The following is a 21,931-nucleotide window of genomic DNA, read 5'->3' on the forward strand; positions in this document are numbered from 1 at the left end:
GGTTTAAAGTTGTGGTTTAAGTATGGATAGCCAATTGTTACATAAATCACTACTGTGGAAATAATATATTTCAGCTCATTTGGCTCTCAAATCATAATTGTGTAGGAAGTATAAATAGATGATTGTATTCTCCATCGATGAATCAGGAAAGAGCACAGTAAACATAAGAAACATACAACTTAATAAAACAGTTGACACTTTTGGCTTCCCATAATTTTAGGACAGAGTTAGACCATGGTCTAAGTTAAACCTGACTTCAGAATACGGGCCTATAAGTCCAATATATTATTATCATTCGTTATTAATTCAAGTTTGTATTCATGTCTTTATCACATGCTTGTTCTAATGTAGCTATCACAGAAAACAATCTTTCATTCATAACCACCCCCATCCATTTAAGATGGCTTTAATAACTGAACAACTGTAACAATAAAGAGAAAATAAGTAATAAAAAACACAAAAATAAGATCTTCCAAAGATTGTTCAAGTGTTGAAATCTCTTGATAAAAAGTCAGGGAGTGTCGATTGACTGTCACGGCTTTTCTAATGGCTGTGTACGTTGTTACATGTTTTGTTTTTCGTAGGCTGCTCAAAGACGCATCCGCCAAGCCCATCGAGAATACGTCCAGCGACAAAATTTCCAGGGTAGACCCGGCGGCGGCAGACGATACTACCGAGGAGGACCAAACCACCAGCAGCAGCAGCAACAACAACAACAACAGCAACAGTAAAATGGCCTGTTGCCATGACGATACAACACACCAAGCAAGAAAAAAAATGGGAAGAAATTAGGGAATTTTGGACATAATATTAAGGGAAGCACTAAGAAGTATTTCAAGCACTGCCAAGCGTCTTAATGAAATTTGTTTGAAGAAAAAAAAAGTGCAAAATATTAAAGGAGAAGTGAAATTGATAAACCGTGTACGGTTTAAAAGAAGAGGAAAAAAATAGAATTGTGAAAAGATGAAAAAAAAATGAAATTAATAAATCTTGGCAAGTGTGTGATGGAGTTTATATATGTGTGGAGAGAAATATAGAGAGAGAGAGAGAGTGAGTGTGTGTGTGTGTGTGTGAGAGAGAATATGACAGTGTTCATGTATGGAGAATGGACCACAGTTTGCTGATAAAAGCTGTGATCGAATTTGATGAATTTCGAAAGCTCTTGAAGCATTTGCCAAAAGAAATGTGGACAATGTTGGGGAAAAAAAAAGATATATTGTCCTAATTAAAGTTTGGTGTGATTGGGTTGGGGTGGGATTCTGAATTCTTTTGGTTTAAGTCTTGGCAGGATTATTATTCTAAGTTGAAGTCTACTTCTCAATTTTAACCACCCTTTCCTTGAGAAGCGCAGGAACCTTGTATCTCCATGATGCTTTTGATGCTCCGTCGCAGTGCCATAAACCTGGCCGATTGGAATTTGATCGGTGAAAAGTCTGCTTTTTGTCTGAAAGCATCATGGAGATTGTGATCGCGGTCACATCGTCTCTAAACAATGAGTCGAAAAGGGTGGATTCTTGGAGATTATTTCTTGTTTCTGAACTTGATAATGGACCTACCTCAGTTTTCTCTTCCAAACATCCCTATAGGCAGTAGACCCGTAACACAAAAGCTTCGGGATTGATCGTACGCTTGATTTTCACCATTGGTAGTACATTGGAGTCAATGCAATCAATCGCAAAAATTGTATGATCAACTGCAAAGCCTTGTGTTACAGGCCCTAGAAACATTCCATGCAGGAGAGTTCCAACACGGGATCAAGCCTACATTATTATGGAATCTTCAGTAGAAAAATGACTGAAATTTGTGTTAATTTGCTGCTTGGGTGTGTTGAATGATGATTGCCTTATTGTACAACTGTACCTCACAAGTGTAATTAGGGTTTTCTTGAAATGTAGCGATGGAGATCTCTCCTGCGTGGACCAAGAAATTGTCTCCAAGATTGTAAAAACCATAAAAGTTTAACAAACCTTGACATGTGCAGCAACACACTATTGTAACTAAAAGCGAATAGTTTTACTCCCCGTTTGAACGGGGGGTATACAGAGAATCTGCTAAATTTTGATTGACTTCAAGCAAACGACATTCCGGCAACCATTTTTTAATTTTTTTTTAAATTGCTAGAGAGAAAAGTTTCATTTTGTTCTTTTTGTTTGAAACAAAATGTTTAACTTTCATTGATAATAACGATACCGAGAGACAAAACGTGGGTTGGGGTTTATTGTGTGTTTATTTATTTTATTTCCCCTTTTCCTTGACCTTTTCTAAATTCTTTCAGAAGTTTGTCTCTTGTATTGAAACTCCGAGATGACTGTATATTTTATGGCCAGTCAAAGAAGAAAGAGAAAGAGTTTATATTTCTTACTTTATTTTTTACTTTTGATATAAAAAAAATCGAAAAAATATATGAATGAAACGGTCCAAGTTGGAAAGCCCTTATAGACGTGTCAACTCCTCCCCACTTTTTAAACCAAACTAAAAAGTGAGGTCCGTTATACACTTCAGATTTGCACAACTCTTTTTCTTAAAGCAAAAATAGCCAATTTAATCGGTCCTTGTAGTAGTAAACGGATAGGGATGTAACCAATATTGGGTGCCAAAATGTTTTTTGTTTGCTGGTATCTAATTGTTTGACAACATACTGGGGTTTGTGAGAGCCTCAAGTTTTTTCGTTCAGCAGAATAAGAAAGGGTTACCGTGTAACGGCAGTTCGGATAGGGTCAAAGGTCATCACGACCTGTTGTCCAGGTAACGCTGCCACATAGTCAAGTTTAGCTGTTTCCGCAACCTTACAAGATCATAGGCAGTACAGGGGAAACACAAAAAGTTATATACAGATATATATATCTACAACAACCAAAAAAATAGAAAAATGTAAAAAAAAAAAAGTTATTTCAGGGCGAGCGTGCCCATGGTAAAACAGCATCGGCAGTACGTAGTGACTGCCGTCTTGATTTCTTCACCCGTTGCGGTCATACACCGATTGGGTAGGTTTGAAAGAAATAACGGATGTCAGCATTCAATCTGGCTGCGTCATTCCTACGCCGCTTCTACATCGCCTTTCGGTTTGAACGGTCTACTCGCATTAAAAAAATATGTCAAGGCTCAACGGGGTTGTTGACAGAGAATTTTCGCTTTGAGGGTTGGTGGAAGACCTAGCTCAATTAACAATGCTGTTTGTGTCCTCTTTCATCCAAGGATGGAGTCTTGCCTGAGGAGTCGTCTGTCCCCCTAGATGCGATGTAGAACGGCTATTAATCTCATGCACAAGTGGTTACAAGTGGAGTATCTGTATTATGTGATTTTACTTTCTTTCCTTTTTGTCATGTTAACCTCGTCATTGATTGAATAATGTTGTATTTACTTGTAATTAGTAGCGCAGGAAAAAAGGGGCGTGTACTCCTCGCCGCGTACACGCCTCAATTACGGGATATAGCGTACCAGTCGCATTGGCATGATACACTGCATATCCTTCGTAGTCTTTAACTAACAATCATACAATTGTAAAGTAAGAAGTCTTGATCGAGTTTGTGAATCGAGTTGATCGGACCTTCGCGGATGCGACGCTCGCGCAGGCAACATCACCAAAAAAAAATCTGTAGTTTAAACGCATGGTAGTTATTAAGAATCACATTATATATGTATGGTTCATAAGGTTGCATTATCTGTAGAAGTATATACCTATTAAATTTTTTTTTTCTGTAGTGTTTATTTTAGTGCTTTTTTATGACTGATCCGAGCAAGATACGTTGAGGTGAGGTGGATTATTCCATAGCCTATTTTGATTCATATTTAGTGAAATGGACGGATCAATATGTAACAATGCCCGGAAAGATATGCATATATACGGTGAGACTTCAAGTAGTCATCTTTTCGGCTATACTTCAAAAATCTAGAAGAAAAAAAATTCAATGCATGCCATTAATATTAGTGTAGTACTATTGGTCTTTACACTTCTACACGCACAACACGTGGGATCCGACAGTCTGGCATACCCTTATTCTGGTACAATTGAAGTCGACTTGTACTTATATAGCATATGTTTTTGAGCGTTTCAAAGTTTCCATGGAGATTCTTTCCGGGAAATGGATGAATGATTTGTGGATGGCATGCAGCTGTGCTGGTGCCCTCAAACCACTCTGTACAGTTTTCAAATACTCTTTTTAAGGAATACTATATACTTGTTATTGAAATTTTTGGAAGAGGAATTTTCGAATGGATTATTTTGGATTTTTCCGTTATCTCTCCAATCAAATGTACATTTTAGTAGATTTAGATTTTGACATTTTGCACCAATTTTACAATTTATCATTCTTATGCAGTCGGGCAAACTCCACTTGTGGCCGCTTGTGCATCGCCGAAGTGAAATGTATTTGTTTCACTCACCGTACATAGAATCGATCTAGCATGTTGATTTGTTTTTAAGTGATTGTGAAATTCCAAATGATAACGAGGTTTTAAACGAGCATTTGGTTGATGTGAAAGAATGCCTTAATTACATCTTATGAATGTTGAGTTGAAGGAAGCCCATCCTTTGTTATCATTTGTACGAAAGCAGAAAAGTAAGAATAATCGGGTTGGAAACGTTTGGAGCAAAAAAAATTATACCATCGTCTATAAATTCAATGTTTGATGGCAGTCTCTAATGCCAATTCAAGGATCCAATATACCAGTGATTTGCGGGCTTCTGTCCAGTTCCATTCAAACTTTTGTCGCTTGATTATTCTTTCGTTTCTTAATCCCTCTCTCTCAAAGGTTGGGTTTCCGTGTTGAATAACGCAGATACACACTACCTCTACTACAGTAAATAAACAGGTCTCCGCCGACCCAAGCCAACGGGGGAAGGCACGGCCTTGCACCAGCAGCACTTGCTTCGTGGTGAATAAAACGGGTGTTAGATATATATATATATTTCCATGCGGCATGCGCAGTCGGTGTCCAAAGCCATGCCGTCTCCGGCTGGGTCGGGTCGGTGGAATATTGCTTATCATAAACTCGGAATCCTCAATACATTATGTGCCAATATCCTGTGACACTCAAAGAAATGGGTAGAAAGGAGAAATGAATTTGAAACATAATTGGATGCTGGCTTGCAATCCACCATTCGACTCCGTAGCCTGTTAGTGTGTATTTAATTTGTCTACCCCGCTTCACGGTATCCCCCGGTGTTCTGGTCATCTGCGGTGAACACGTTCCGGGAACCTGTGATGCCGTCGGGATTCGGAGAGCTGATGTCATTCATATATTTGTTGTGTTAGGTCACATTTGCCATTATCAGACGATGAAGGCGTATCGTTGGTGGGGTGATGACATATTATATCTAACAAATTATCAATTTATCATGAGAGCTACATGTCATGGTAGCCATGATCTTATCGCGTATGGTGGCTACCTTATACATCACAACAGGGTCATAGAAGAGTTCTCTGCCATGAGATTTTGAGAGGCGTATCGGCGTTCCTAAAATCATCAAAGAAACACTTCAAATAAATAAATAGAATAGGAAAGCTCGATCACCCCACGAACGATATAATTTCTATAAAACTAAGAATACCACTGCAAAAAACATTGAAACCATTTTTCTCTGTTAAGGTTCAATCGGTTATAAGAGTTGCGTTCACAAGGTGGATCTTTCAGGTAGTTGACACGTGTGAACGCAGCGTCCAACACTGAAGGTCATAAGGGATTTATGGTGATACAGTCGTCTTAACGTTGCCTGGTAGAAGCTAGATCGAGGTCTATCCACTGTCTACCTGGACCTGTAGAAGAAAATAAACTCATTTTGTTGTTCAAACCTTAGGTGTTCAGTGATACATGACATAACAAATCCTGGGTTTTGATTCTGTTACACGTCCGGTTAGCAGATTTAAATGTTGTATAATCATTAAGTAAAAAAAAAAAAACATGGTTATATCTAGTAAACATTCATTTACCGCCCGTTTGCCATTTGTTCATTTACACATTTTTTTTCTGTTGTTTCCGAAACATTGGAAATAAATTATTCAAGTTAGAAACGCCCATCTGTGTACTTACATGTTTTATTTGTTTGCTTGTTTGAGGTATTAGATGCTTTTGTTAAATTGCAGGAAACAATTGGATTAATTTACAATGCAGGTATAACTTGCATATTGAGGGGAGGAAGGGGATCTGGGGGGTGTTTCACAGAGTATGACTTCTATTCAAATAAGATGAAAATTTATTTGAACTAATTTCTATCAATCAGATAATCTCTTTATTAAGAAGAGTCGTGCTTAACGCCAGTGCGCACATATTTAACGCACAATATTATTGATTTTTTTTAACCAGTAACGCACGTCAACTCATGATTTGACTGCGGTGATGCCTTTTATACCGCATGCTCCTGGGAATTTAAATGCGACTGACTAACACTTTTCTTTTGTGAAACACTCCCTCGCCCTTATAGTTGACAATCAAGGAAAATTTTATTATTTGCAGTAATGATACGAGTGATAAAGAATAGCCCGAGTTAAAGGGGAAGAAGTTTCACTCTGATAATAAATTTATAGTCAATGATGTCATCATTCTTCAAGGGTTGCATTGAAATACATTTCAAAACACTTTTTTGAATAATTTACATCATAATTGTATAATGAACACTTTTTAGTATAAATTGTCAAGTTAATTTCTCTGAAAAGTGATTTGCAAATATGTTTACTAACTCATGTAGATTATGACATCATTGGCATCTGAACTCATTCATTGCAGTCATGCCTTCCTTTGGCACAATCAAAATTTACATCTCTGCAAAGAATACCTACTGATTATCGAAGCGCGAAAACATACCACATAAAAATGTTAACAAAATATTTGGGAGAAGATACTCTTTCAGACCATATATAATGATCACGAAATAGTTTTCTTTAAATTAGGGATTTGTGAGATGTCAAGTTTTTTTTTACTCACACAGTAGTTTATATCCTCCACACAACATCCATTCTGACACATATGTATTAGTATAATATAGTTATGAAATGGAATAGTGGCACGCACTACCACTACTAAAGATAGGCTTTTATGATGCAAGGCTGAAAGTGTTGCTTTTCCTCTTTGAGTGATCAGTTTCAATTTAAGTTATCCATCTTGACCAAAACTTAGAAGATGGAATCTGTACATTGTGCTGCACTCAACCCAGGTGAGGTGAATTGGTAGTGGCAAGGAAGTAATTCCTCAAAAGGCCGTGTGCACCAGAATCGGTAGACTAGCTTAGCCAGGTAACAGGAGTGCCTAACATTGGGGATACATTTGCTGTACAAATCCTATATTCTTTATTTATATTGTCATTTAAATTACAATTATTTTATTCAGTCCATCACAATCGCACATACTAGTTTCATTCTCAGGCATAATGAACATGACAAGAGCAATATCAATTTACTTCCTCGTTGCTTTTATTTACATTACATGCAAAATCATCAAACATATATCTAATACTTATTCCCAAATCCTGAATCGAAGTACAATGTATTATTCTCAATAATCAATTTGATAAAAACAATACCATCGACAAAAATTTATTTTTATTTCAGTGATAAAGACAGCAGAAATACATTAGTTTTAGCACGATATATCAAATAGTGAGATTCTTCTTACAGAAGATATCATATTGTACCCATCTCTGATTAAGTAATGTGGACACCTTCCCAATTCCCTTTTCCACACAAAACTGACATTTCTTGAATGTCTAAGTCAATACCCTGATAAATAAGCTCACAATTACACAAGCTTATAAGATCCACATGTCTCTATTATAAATCTATTCATAACGATACGAAGTAGTTGCTTAAAGGGGAATGAAACCTTTGGAACAAGTAGGCGTGTGTCGAAACATAAAAATCAAAGAATATGAACAAAGAAAGTTTGAGAAAAATCGGACAAATAATGAGAAAGTTATGATCATTTGAATATTGCAATCACTAATGCTATGGAGATCTTCACATTGGCAATGCGACAAGGATGTGTGATGTCACATGTGAACAACTTTCCCTTTGATGTACTATAAAATACCCTCAAAATGTCTCTTTTTTTTTTTTTTTTTTATGGCGATACAAACTCTTTATCCATGATGTATTCTTTCAAAATCTGTATTACATGCCCTCCTATAGAAAGAACACATGATCTACGGATAGATGTAATAAGAGGCAATTTAAGTGAAATATATACTAAATTAATGGGGAGAGTTGTTCACAAGTGACATCACACATCTTTGTCGCATTGCCAATTTGAGGACCTCCATAGCATTAGTGATCGCAATATTCAAATGCTCATAACTTTCTCATTATTTGTCCGATTTTTCTCAAACTTTCGTTGATCTGTTTCTTTGATTTTTCTGTTTTCACACAAGCTATCTTGTTCCAAAGATTTCATTTTCCTTTTAACACAAACAAGGGATTAATTTTGGTTTATTTTCATCGATTGATCAGAGCAACTAATCAGAGTAGTCTGTAGGCTACAAAGGGAACGATCTATGATGAAAATAAAAAATAAAAATCATAATTTAATTAATGCCTGCTTGATTATCTTCATCAAAGTTTTTTCAATACAACCACACAATGCACTACGTGCCAAGATTGTAAATATACAGACCAGAACCTTACTTCATTGCATTACACTCAGTATAGCCTGGTTGTTACTTTATAATCAGCATTTAGATATAATTTTCACATGTATATACATACAGTGAACATTGTTTAAATCTTACCATAATTTTACTAGTTGATCAGTGGGAGTATATTTTGAATATTTCTTACAGATAAATAACATTATATCCTACATAAATTAAATCCTGTATGCTGATTGGTCTAAATAGCATCATGTGACCAAACATAATCTCACTATTTTGCGATGATGTTGAAAATAACATGCCCACTAAAGAAAATTTACTATTCCATGACGTCAATGATGAAATAGTGCACTATTCCATCATTGACGTCACAGGTCATGCAATCTCTCGGGCGCAAGATGACTCTACCGGGCAAGTCCCGTGAACGGACGACGCAGGTACCAATCCGCGTTTTGCTGAGCGCATGGCTTCAGGAAAAGTAGATCAGTCAGCGCAGTACGTTATCTATATTTTGTTTCAGATTAAAAAAGGATGAATTATGTATACAAGAACTAGATAATCAAGATCTATTGTTCTAACTTATTAGATGTAGACTATAAAACAAATATACCAGGCCTATATTTAGAAAGTATAGAGGGAATCATTCATCCTTGTTTGTACTAGGAAAAACAGTAATGCCAGTCCAACCTCGGATAAATAATTCCCGCTATATTCACTCAAAGCCTGGCATATTTGTATACTATAGAGTTGCTGTTTATTACATTTTTCATCATCATCAGCATTTTACTAAGTATGGTATAGTCCCCTTGTGTGGGAGTCGATTACGTGCTCAGCCGACAATGCAATGCCCATAAATTTTTTTCTAGCAATCAAAAGACCTATCTCTCTAATTCAACCCTTTTCCCATGAAGGTATCTCAAGAATGAGATTCCTTTTTACGTTAATGTATGCTATTCGCCTATTAGCTGTTCTGAGCAATCATTTATGTGAACCCTGATACCATACGTTACTACATACACGATATTCTTCCATTTCATAGATTAACTCGTATTAGAGAGACTACAAATTCCTATCATCCTATCAACTTACATGTTTGAGAAACACCCCTTGTATTTAAAAATCATTGGATTAATTGCAAACAGAGTTCTATTGCAATATTTTTTGCAAGACAGGGCTCTGAATTCTTAATTTTTCATCAAATGAAATTTAACCCTATCTAGGCCTTGGAGGCCCCCCTCAACGCTTCGTGCAATATTTTCGCCGCACGATTTTTTGACCGCGCCACTCGCTGCCTTTTTTCTTTCAAGTCTTTCGCAAGTTTTGAGACCAATTTTGCGTCACCCGGGTACGTGGTTCCGAAAATACGCATAACAAATAGAAAAAAAAAAACATAATACATAAAAAATTGATCTGATATCACAATTTTTTTCATGTTAACATGTTTCTATGCCAAAAATAGGAACATTTGGAGCTTTATTGAGGGAGTTAGAGAAAAAAGTATGATTTCGCATACTAATTACGCATAAATTAGCATAATTACTTATTAGCAATTTGCATGAAATTAATTACTATACAATTTTGTAGATTATATCCAAGACAACCTGCCTGCCAATTTTCGGCGCGATTGCGCGGTCGACGACCGAGATCTCAAGGGGAGGCCCCCCCCCCCCCCCCCCGGCCATATGAACTCCCAAATTACCCCGGCCTAGATATGGTTAACTTGATTCCTACAGAAGAAAATCTGCAAATTAAACCAAATAGGGCAATTCCATGCAATATGAAATCTGACCCCCAATTTGCCTCCTTCCTGAAATGATTTGTCTCTGTTTTCTTATTCATAAAAAAACATATGAAATATTCTCAAATGATCAAGGCTTGAGCAGATTGTTCAGTCATGGAAAAAATGAAGAGAATGTGGGTCAGACATATAGGCCCGAACTCACAAAGGTGGTTTTGAAAACCCACGGTTAAATCCATGGTTTATGCAGATTTCCTGTATAAATTACGCTTATTTTACCGCGTATATTAAAAAATGTCCAATGCTGATGCGCGTTTTTGTCAAAGTGCGTCAAATTGACGCCTGTTGCCGTGGTTATCCACGCTATTTTATTAATGAGTCCACTGTTTTTATTCATGAGTCCACTCTTCAAACAGTGGACTCATTAATAAAATAGCATATCTAACCATGGTAACAGGCGTCAATTTGGCGCACTGTGACAAAATCGCGCATCTGCATGGGACATTTCTTACACACGCACCCGATACGCGCTTAATTAAGCGTAATTTATACAGGAAATCTGCATAAACCATGGATTCAACCGTGGGTTTTCAAAACCACCTTTGTGAATTCGGGCCATAAAGTTGCTGAATATTTTATGGAATTGCCAATTAATTACTGAAAAACACGATTACAATTTTTCCCAGTCTGAACTGTTGCTGTCAGACTTGTCTTCGGACGGAGAGGCGGCGTCGTTGGGATAGAGCTTGGCGTAGCGTCCCAGTGTCCAGATGGGGAAGATGTTACGATAACTGGTGTAGCTGATGGCGCAGGACTTGTTGAAGACACCCATGATGTTCTCCTAAGAAATCAAGAATAGAAATCATTCATCAAACGTTGAAGAGTTGAAGGAGTAGTGATGAAAACACAGTGGCCAGTATTCACAAAATACTAGGTTGTAACTGTATTAAGAAATAGCTTATAACTATATATCGGATGATGTACATACACTTCACCAGTACAACAATACACCAGAGACGGTGGCCTGTGCTGTTTCAAGAAGGAAAAGAACTAGGAGGAGGTACAAAACCATGGGTTCTTTGCCAACAGCATGCAGTGTAGGTGCTGAAGTAAGCACATTTATGTACCAAAAAAAAAATCTGCATCGTCAATGATTTTATAACCCTTCCAATTTCGTGAATTTTGGCCAGTATGTTCCGAACAGTTTTAGTTTCTGTGGTACTCTTGCCAAAGATTACATTTCTATTATTCTTTGAAAATGACTCGACTAGGAGTTATTACAAGTCCATGGAATTAGGTTCAACAACATAAGTTTTAAAAGGTGCCGTGTAGTCGAGAAGGATTTTTCACGCAAAATAATCTTGTGCAGTCCCATACATAGTGTTTGGTGTGACCATGATAAGACCAACTCATTTTTTTTTCATTGTGACAACCTAAAAATCCTCACTACACTCACTTATTTTATGTCAGGATATGGGCACAGTGGCCCTAATGGCCCCCTCTGCTCTGACAAGAAAATAATTCCCCCAGCTCTCTTCAGGATAAATGGTGGTGATTGTTTACCCGATTGCTAAGAAAGCATGATTGCTTGTAGGCAAGCAAAAGAGGACCGACGGCTTAAGGTCATCTCCGAGAGACCCGGTAATGAGGATTTAATGCCTTACCAAAGGGCACTAGCGCACTGAGTGGTAATCGAACCTGGGTCATCAGAATTCGCAACCCCCGCTCTACCGACTGCGCTATCGCGCCTCCGCGATATATGGTGTTTGAGGGCCAAAATTATGAATAACGCTAGAGGTAAATTGCCACTACTTACCTGAGGCCAGTCTCCGTTCTCACACTGTCTCGACATTATGAGCTGGATACCACGATCTATCACCTTACGATCTGGGTACCTAAAGAATCATGATACAGATAAGAGAATTTTATCAACTAGGTGTAGGGCAGGGGGAAAAATTACACGAGGGCTCGGGACGATAATGCCCTCAAAATGCTCAAAAAGCCCTGGATAATAAAAACAGCCTCCCCCTCCCCCCCAAAAAAAAAAAAAACCCACTCACTGCAATGTTAAAGCTCATCCAATGATTGCAGATGTAGGCAGTGGGTTGTGAAAAGTAGCCCCCGAAAATTAAAACATTAATTTTTTGCCTGGTTCAGGGTTTCCAGGGGCCGTTTCATAAAGCTGTTCGTAAGTTAAGAGCGACTTTAAGAACGACTGGTGAGCCTTTCTTACGCACTTGACCATCGCCAATGAATATACCATTTACCACAATAAAGGATCACCGGTCGTTCTTAAAGTCGCTCTTGACTTACGAATAGCTTTATGAAACACCCACCTGGTCAACAATATTTTTGGAGGTTCGTTGCAGTCCTCTCAGATGGTCACAGAAATGTCAGGAAAATCATACACGCTCAGCCCTAATTAACTGATGCATGTAATTTAAGGTCAAGTCCACCCCAGGAAAATGCTGACTTGAATAAATAGAGAAAAATCTAACTAGCATAGTGCTGAAAATTTCATCAAAATCGGATGTAAAATAAGAAAGTTATGACATTTTTAAAGTTTTGCTTATTTTTCACAAAACAGTGATATGTACAACTAGGTGAGTCAGTCGATGATGTCCATCACTCACTATTTCTTTTGTTTTTTATTGTTTGAATTATACAATATTTAATTTCTTATAGATATGATAATAAGGACCAACTTGACTGTACCATATAGTATTAAACTATGCTAATTCCACATGTTCAGGGAGGAATTAATCGTCGTTTCACTTGACAATGAGTAAATAGAATATCCCCTATTTCATATAATGAAATACAAAAGAAATAGTGAGTGGATGACGTCATCAGTCTCCTCATTTGCATACCAGCCAGGATGTGCATATAACTGTTTTGTGAAATTAAGCGAAACTTTAAAATGTCATAACTTTCTTATTTTGCATCCGATTTTGATGAAATTTTCAGTGTAATGCTTGTTGGATTTTCTCTTTTTATTCAAATCAACTTTTTGTTGGGGTGGACTTGTCCTTTAATTATGATTATAACAATAACCTAACTTACAAGGTGCATGTATCCACACTGTAGAATGCTCAAAGCATTGTTGTGATTATAAGCCTGGCTTTAATAGCCCCCATTTAATACACCATTCCTTGGCACAAATGCATTTCAAGGAATGAATAATCCTGCCAGGAACCCATGTACTTCACCTGGATTGAGTGCAGAACAATGTGGATGAATTTCTTGCTGAAGGAAACTACATGTACGCCATGGCTGGGATTTGGACCCACGACCCTCTGATTGAAAGGCACGAGTCAGAACCACTAGACATACATGCAAAGCGGACATTAAGTATTAAAGCACATTTTGTAAAAAATTATGTGTGTTGGTATTTCAAATCTTTACATATCTCTGAACCACACACACAAAAAAAATGATTTCATTAATGATTTCGCCACATATGAAATCGGACTGCCATTCTCTGCAAAAATCTGAAAATATTATGTTGACCCCAAACCGACTAATACAAATGTTCGAATGAATGCCAACGATATCGTGAAGTGTCCTGTCGATGTAAATCTTCCTTTTGACCAATCAGATGAAAGGATTTCAGTAGTTTATAACATATATCAGTCCGAGTATTCATATACATACCTGACAGCCATCAGTCCGAGCAACGCCCAGCAAGTGTTGATAACCTGCGACTTCTCACACTGGACGTAGCGGCGCTCCTCGCACGACTCGAACTTTTCTCCCCATCCTCCGTCATCCATCTGCTTCGAGATCAAGAACTGACACGCCTTCTTCACCTCCGCACTCGCAAGACTATCAGGGTAAGGAGAAAAAAAGACAAAACAGAGTAAAACATTTTATGCTCTTAATTCAATTTATTCAAATTATCTGATATTACTGCTAAAATTGAGGGTGAATGTCATTAATTCCGTGGGTTAACAATACAATGCGCCATCTATCAGTTGCAGCGGAAGGGCAAATTTTTTAACTTCAGGGTCGACATCACGCGCAGGCAGCACATAGTGCAAGTGTACTGTAATGTGACTGTGATGCTTCAAAAAATGAAAACCATTTAGCAAAATCGGAGGATGAATTCACTGAAAACGGTCTAAAATTCTCAAAGAATTATGCAGCAAATTTCTCTCCCACCTTCTGGACCACGGTAAACAGTATAATTTTATGCAAGCCGGCGGCCTACTGCGTCTGCCAGTGCAGCATAATCGCATGTATGCACTAGCATGCGCAACAGATGTTGATTTTTCCCATAAGGCATTGCGAATATCTGCCTGTCCACTGCAACCGATATGTGGCACACCATACTGTGAATCCACCAAATTTAGTGACGTTTATAGGTGTTGAATGGGTGAAGCTTACAAGAATAACTTTATCAAAAACAAATTATATGTTTATGGAGATTATAAAGTGTTAAGGGTTAACAATCAAGCAAGTCTTCATTATTATCGTTATCATTAACTTCATTTCAAGCCTAACAACTCCAAGAAATGTAAAGGGGTATTGAGTTTTCAGGATGCGTCATAGCTGTTTCTCTTAAACAGACATACTGGAATTTGAGGGATAATAACTTAGAATCTGTATTTGGTTTTCATATTTAAGTTATTTTGTGATGATATGTGTAAGCCAAATGAACAAAGGTAATAAACAAAATATAGTGAAAATGTTGCTTTCTTTTTTATATACAGTACTGCATATCTCAGCAACATTCAACTTATCTGATTCAAATATCTCAGTATACTTTTTTTCTGAAATGAACAAATAAATTTTTTTTTTGAAAAGATATACAATTGTGTAGTTATCTTGTAGTAACCATGGTAACCTTGATTGTAATTTGATGCTGAGCCCTTTAACCATGATACTTGCCATAATGCCAAACCTACCATACGTAACTCTATGAAATGGTCGACAGAATATACAAAGCATGTGTAATGAACAAAAAAAATAGAAGAAAAGTTGAAAAAAATTAACTTTTACTAGTTTTGATTTATTCTTTAGAAAGTCAAACTGTGCCCAAGTTATTTCTTTGACTGAAGAGAATTGACTTCAGCAGATTCAACTTCATTTCCTATCAAGCTACTATAGACAGTATACATATGAGGTCATAGGTCTCATAGCGCCCTCCCTCAGAGGATATAGGAATATGTGTAAAGGGAGTTGTCAGAGATGCGCCAGCTGCACATCCCCAACGCATGCAAGGCAATGGCATCAGCCTCTAAGATGGCGGCGCAATGACATCAATGCACCAGGTCTATTCATGTAAATGTAGGAATTAATACTGATCTTACTCTTTATCATATCTGAGTCCCATACAGCCGAACCCCTCGAGACCAAACCAGGCAGCATAAGTAAAACAGACTCCCCATGACCTGTAAACGATTCATATAAATTATAATTATTACTCTTGCATCAGAGCTGGTAAAAGACAAACAAATATACATATATAGACTAAATTTACATATCGCTGGTGGGCTGATGAAACCATGTATCTCAAAGTCTGAATATTTTGATGACAGCCCAGAATAAACTAGATTTTTAATAACATGGGTAGCAACCTTCTTTGTCTCGAAAGAGATCTTCACAGGTATCAGGAGACTATTTTCAAACAATATGAGACTGCCACCATTGCTATCATTTTAAAATACAGCCTTTCCTAAGCTGACCTCAAATTTTCTTAATTTTGAGATATGAGATTTTATCAGCCCACCAGCGATATGTGAGTTAAAAATAGAGATATACAGGGATAAAAATATAAATAGCACAGTATTGCACAGCTCTCATATGATGATTAACTCAGATTTGTGTGGTATTTGTTTAACACACGTGGGAGACTTGGTTTATTATGTAAACGGTAAATAGCATACAAGTATTTTAGTTAGTGTATAACAGTTCTGAAAGATCCATGAAAAATTGATATATGCATTATCTATGAACAATGCAGCAGACACATGGCCTATATCAATGAATATGAAATCTACAGTGACAGTCCAAGGTGTGTGTATAACATTTCATAGGCCCGAATTCACAAAGGTGGTTTTGAAAACCCACGATTGAGTCCATGGCTTATGCAGATTTCCTGTATAAATTACGCTTATTTTACCGCGTATATTAAAAAATGTCCAATGCTGATGCGCACTTTTGTCACAGTGCACCAAATTGACGCCTGTTGCTGTAGTTATCCACGCTATGAGTCCACTCTTCAAACAGTGGATTCATAAATACAATAGCGTATCTAACTATGGTAACAGGCGTCAAATTGGCGCACTGTGACAAAAGTGCGCACCAGCATTGGAATTTTTTATACACGCGCCCGAAACACACTAAATTAAAAGCATAATTTATACAGGAAATCTGCATAAACCATGGATTCAACCGTGGGATTTCAAAACCACCTTTGTGAATTTGGGCCTTTATGTCTGTCCATTACTACTATAGTTAATCAATTACCCTTCCCACGATCCATCTGGTTTCTGCATTCCTTCGACGTAGTCGAACGCTTGGTCCATGACTGATCTGTATGAATAAAAATAACACCAATGAAGCTTAAATCAGTAAATACGGCAAGAAGTGATGGCAAGAGCAAGAAAAAATATCAAAAAGTTAAAGAACAATTGCATGTTTACAAACAACAGCGACAGATTTTTAAGAAAAATGGTTAACTTTGCCTAAATAAAATAAATTAAGGAATAAATGGCTTTGTCATAGAAGTTCCCCATCCATGTGAAATCATCTTCAAAAGGCATATAAAGTCAATTAATTGCAAAAAGAACACATGTTTAGATGAGGGTATTCTTCAAAAGGCAGATTTAACTGCATGGCATTCTACATGAGATAAACAAACAACTCAATTCATAGTTTGGTTGAAAAGTAACACCGACACCGTTCTCACTACCTTCCTAAAACTAGTTTGGTGGAAACTAGTTTAAAGTGTAATGAGAACGGTAGAAGCGATCTTCCAAACCGGTTCATGAACCACCTCAGGATGTATTTTCAAGATCGCTTTGCCTCGTTAAACTTGTTTTTGCGCAAGTGAGGACACAACCGTTCTTCGGATAGCGATCTTCGCACATTTTGAGTGCGCTACTCCACACAACAAGTGTAGAATGCCTACGCTGCGGTTTTGAATTTCGCGCGAAACATGTCACCCCACTGAGAGCGTTCCCATAGCAACAAGATCGCTTTACGTGAAGTGATTTTGAAAACCACTTTCGTGTGATCAAATGGGAACGCTAGCAAAGCGATCTTCCCAACTGGTTTCCTGAACCGCTTTCCCGTAAACTAGTTTTAGAAAGCGTAATGAGAACGTGGTCACTGAAAGTCCTGAATATCCTAATCTTTGGGATCAAACAATGCTAATACAAACAGGAGTTTAAACCCCCCCCCCTCCCCCTAAAAATTTTTTGAACCCTTTTTTTTTTTTATGCAGGGAGGTGGTTACAGAGCTCCAACCCCCCCCAAAAAAAAAAAAAGTATTTTTTTGGTACGAAACGACCTCCAATTTTTCGGGAAAACTTTATTTTTTTTGCTTGTCAACATTTCTTTCAGCTTGAACCCCCCCTTCAAAAATCCTGTGTACGCTACTGGGTACCACAACATGGTCAAAATTCATTGACCCTAAATGACCTTTGACCTTGATCATGTGGCCTGAAAGTTGTGAAAACAATTCTGTGACACTTGATTACTCTTATGTCCAAGTTTCATAAAATAGATCCCCATACTGTCAAGGTTATGATGAGGAAAATGACGCCATAGCTGTCAGAAAAGCTGTGCCTCTGTCTTGCTTCTGCCATGCTGGCAAGACAAAAACGTTGATAATGGATTTGCATTTCCTACAGCATGTTTTACCTGATCTCATCCGTCCTGTACTCTGGATATTGAGTGTGGAAGTGTTTAAGGGCAAGGAGAACGGCAACGGTGCATTCCACGTAGGTATAATCTATCATGATATCACCTTTGTAGGAAAGGAGAATAGATATAATTGTTAGGGGTTAAAAGCATTTTCCAAATATGAAAAGAAGAGTGACAAAAGATGAGAAAGTGAAAACAATTCATAATAAATAAACTTGGTTGTTCTTTGTCTGTAATATTATGATCTATTTCTCATATCCTTGCTGTGACTTTAATCTAACAACTTCAATCTATCAAATTCAATGATTTTAATCTGTAAAATAAGATAGGGTTCCATTCCAGGCAGAAAGATATCAATGGTGAATACAATGATGATGAAGATGACAACGATGATGATTTTGTTGTTGTTGCTGATGATGATGATGATGATGATGATGGTGATGGTGATAATTACAATGATGATGATGGTAATGATGATGATGATGATGGTAAAGATGATGAAAATGATGATGATGGTAATGATGATGATGATGGTGATGATAATGATGATTTTCATTTCATTTCATTTATTTGTCCTTTAAAACGGATAATTGTATAACTTGACAATTCTTGCAACAAAAATAAAATTCACAGAATAACATAACAACAATGAACATACCGGTAACATATAAACATGAACATGAACGTAATCATCGTGAATGTACAGTTATAAAATACATGTAATGTATACATGAATTAAAATCGATGACTTTGCTGGCATAGTTATTGAGCATTTATTTATTTATTCAGTTATTCATTCATTCATTTATTTGTTGATTATATTTTTAATGTTTTTATGGTATAAACGTTGTGAATATATTATGTATTAAACATTATTTATTTTCTTCATTCTGAAAGTGATATCAATTAAAGCTGTAGCTAGATCTTGGTTTTACATATTTCAATACTTCCTCCTTTCAAGTTAAGACATGCAGTCGCGGGCGGGGGGGGGGGGGGGTACAGCGAGAGATAAAAGGGACATATCTTCCCAACTTTCTCATCTCTAAAACTCTACAGTTACTATTGACATGTAGGTTGCAGAGTTGTCTGCTACATTTTCTCTTTGTTTCTACAGATAAACCACACTCCTTATTCTACTGTATTTCATTGACAACTCTTATGGAGGAAGGGACGAACGAATTAATGCGGCGACTGGTTCTTGCTTTTACAGATTTCAGTCTTCGTCCCCTTCTTAATTGAATATACTGTCTATAATTCAGGGGGTGGGTTTGATCAGAAATAATGGAGAGAGCTTTCGAAAGTACTCTTTCTTTACAGATTTCATCTAAGTCAACAGTGTTATTCATTATTTTGCTGGCTTGCTTAACAAGTCTTCTAAGCTTTATTTTATCTCTCTGTTTTGCGTTATTAAACCAGATGATTGAATCAAAAGTAATGATACTCTGGATGATCGACTAGTAAAATAGATACAGGATACTATCATTTACATGGAAGTACTTTAACTTTCTGAGGAAATATAACCGTTGGTTGCATTTGGTCAAAGTCCATTTTGACTTTGCATCCCACGACAGTTTACTGTCGATTTTCGTTCCTAAGTATCTATAGCATGATGATGATGATGGTAATGATGGTGATGATGAAAATGATGATGATGATGATGATGGTAATGATGATGATGGTAATGATGGTGATGATGGTAATGATGATGATGGTGATGATGATGATGATGATGATGGTAATGATGATGATGGTAATGATGGTGATGATGATGATGAAAATGATGATGATTATGATATTTGGTGATGATGACAATGGTGAGATGATGTAAAACGGTGAATGATGATGACGATAAAAGTTATTGATTATGATAATTATGTCAATGATGATGGTGATGATAAAAATTTCATAACCTCAGTCTCACTCAGAATTTTAATTATTATTGGTCAGTCTCCCTTTGTGCTTGTAACCTAATTAAACTTGATTAAATATTACATAGGTCTTCCCACATAAGTCATGAGGGATACAACTTCTTACCAAATACTTCGGATGGATTAAGTTTCTCTAAGATGTATCCTCCTCTGGTCGTCTCGTATGTAGCAAAACCACCGTCTGGATTACGCATATCAATCAACTAAAACATAACATACATGTCACATATTTAAAAATGAACGTATGAAACAAAATACATTTAATCAGAATAATACATAGGACTTATAGAGCATCTTTTCCATTTTTATTTAATGCTAAGGGTGCTTAGAAAACAGCAAAACAAAAAGTAAAGATAAGTACAAGAAAAGGCACATTACAATGGAGGAAAAATGTCTGTCTTTAAACCTAGTACCTGCTGGAGAACAAATTAACCCTAACAAGAAATTATTGACATTGACAAGAATGTTATTTTGACCAGAACAGAGGGGTTTTTTTCTCACAAGTGTTTGAAAATCAATGGGTAAAGAAAAACTGCACATCATTTACTCTTTCTCATACATTTAAGGACGTTCCAGTTATATTTGTGCGCATTATGATCTGCGCATAGTTTACACTCTGCGCGCTGACGTCACAATGGATGAACAGGTGATTAATTAGCTGCGGGTATGAGCTGATTTTTCTCATCTTCTGCACTTTAACTGCAGATCCGATGCGTTATTTCATGAAGCTAAAAAATTGAATTATTCCATGGACCATTCAAAAAAATATTCTCAACAATTTCAAAATACTTTACTCTGCAGTGCTGCCAAGAATCACGAATATTACCCCGAGTTTGAATAAATGGTAGAGTGGTTTTGATTTTTTCTTCACATAGATACTAAGCATTCGGCCCATTTTTGGTGTTTTAAAAAGCACATTTGCTCTAATAAAAATGCTGATAGTTTAAAAACAAGCACATGAACCCCTATTTTTTAATGTTTGTACCTCTTAGGTATACCTTCCTCTACAACTCTGCAAATTTTGGTGAAAATGACATGGATTTTGAATAAAGTGCAGCATTTATTGTACGTTTGTAGTTTGTTACTGAAATTTTACATTTTTTAGATTGGAATTTTGTTATCTTTTACGTCATTTTTAAGAATGACAGTGCTGTTAAACTTAAAATTGCAAACAAATAGCACTATTAACAGATTCTCCATTCTAACGATACAATTATTAACTCTCTTGCGAAATTTGATGACTTTTTCATGTATTTTGACTGAGTAATGGAGGTTTAAACTCATTGTAGTAATCTTGGGCGGTCTAAAAATGCCAAATTCTTTTGAATGCGCAATTCTTAAGAACATCAATTTGGGTGAACTTGAAGCTCTATAGCAAAAAATCAAGCACATGGACCTATGTTAATTTTTGCATATTTCGAATATTAAGGTTCTAAAGTATCTATGTGCAAAGTTTGGTGAAAATGACATGGATTTCACTTTAACTGTGGAACGTCCTTAAGCAAATCGAACACGGTTGCACATAATAGACAGAAGACAGTAATGTAGATCAAATTCAGAGTAATTTGCTAGCAGGAGGTTAATGAAATACTTTTCTAATGAGTACGTGGGAAAAAACAGACATGGCTCTGAGTAACTTAGTAAAACACTATTATATTTTGTGTACTGAAAATAAAAAGAAATTAGTCCAAAAATCGGAACTAGGAATACAACACCTTCTGAGCCCCGTAACACAAAGGTTAGCGATTAATCGCAGAATGAAATGGCCTATCAAGATCATCGTTGCATGCGCATTTTGCTCAGTACACTCACTAG

General features: G+C 36.7%; 2 protein-coding genes across 8 annotated transcripts in view; one reads left to right on the top strand and one right to left on the bottom strand.

Moving 5' to 3' along the window:
* Window positions 1-6,015, top strand: part of LOC129274979 (insulin-like growth factor 2 mRNA-binding protein 3) — a 43,713-nt gene extending 37,698 nt beyond the window's left edge. For all 4 annotated transcript variants that reach the window (XM_064108412.1, XM_064108413.1, XM_064108410.1 and 1 more), the window contains exon 16: window positions 585-6,015. In XM_064108412.1, coding sequence (XP_063964482.1) covers window positions 585-731 — 147 coding nt within the window. In that variant the 3' untranslated portion in view covers window positions 732-6,015. The remainder of the gene's footprint in view (window positions 1-584) is intronic.
* Window positions 6,016-7,384: 1,369 nt separating this feature from the next.
* Window positions 7,385-21,931, bottom strand: part of LOC129273968 (lanosterol synthase-like) — a 31,682-nt gene continuing 17,135 nt past the window's right edge. For 2 of the 4 annotated variants that reach the window (XR_010295455.1, XR_010295456.1), the window contains exons 14-21: window positions 20,223-20,319; window positions 18,186-18,291; window positions 16,788-16,853; window positions 15,629-15,709; window positions 13,971-14,141; window positions 12,133-12,211; window positions 10,844-11,157; window positions 7,385-7,931 (exon numbers count right to left, since the gene is read on the bottom strand). Coding sequence is in view for 2 of the 4 variants with exons in the window: in XM_064108495.1 (XP_063964565.1) it covers window positions 10,987-11,157; window positions 12,133-12,211; window positions 13,971-14,141; window positions 15,629-15,709; window positions 16,788-16,853; window positions 18,186-18,291; window positions 20,223-20,319 (771 nt within the window). In the remaining 2 variants the exon portion in view is untranslated. Of the gene's footprint in view, window positions 7,932-8,054; window positions 11,158-12,132; window positions 12,212-13,970; window positions 14,142-15,628; window positions 15,710-16,787; window positions 16,854-18,185; window positions 18,292-20,222; window positions 20,320-21,931 lie in introns of those variants that run through there. The other 2 variants (XM_064108495.1, XM_064108496.1) reach the window with 1 other exon arrangement.

This window comes from Lytechinus pictus, chromosome 13 (genome assembly GCF_037042905.1).
Source record: "Lytechinus pictus isolate F3 Inbred chromosome 13, Lp3.0, whole genome shotgun sequence".
NCBI lineage: Eukaryota > Metazoa > Echinodermata > Echinoidea > Temnopleuroida > Toxopneustidae > Lytechinus > Lytechinus pictus.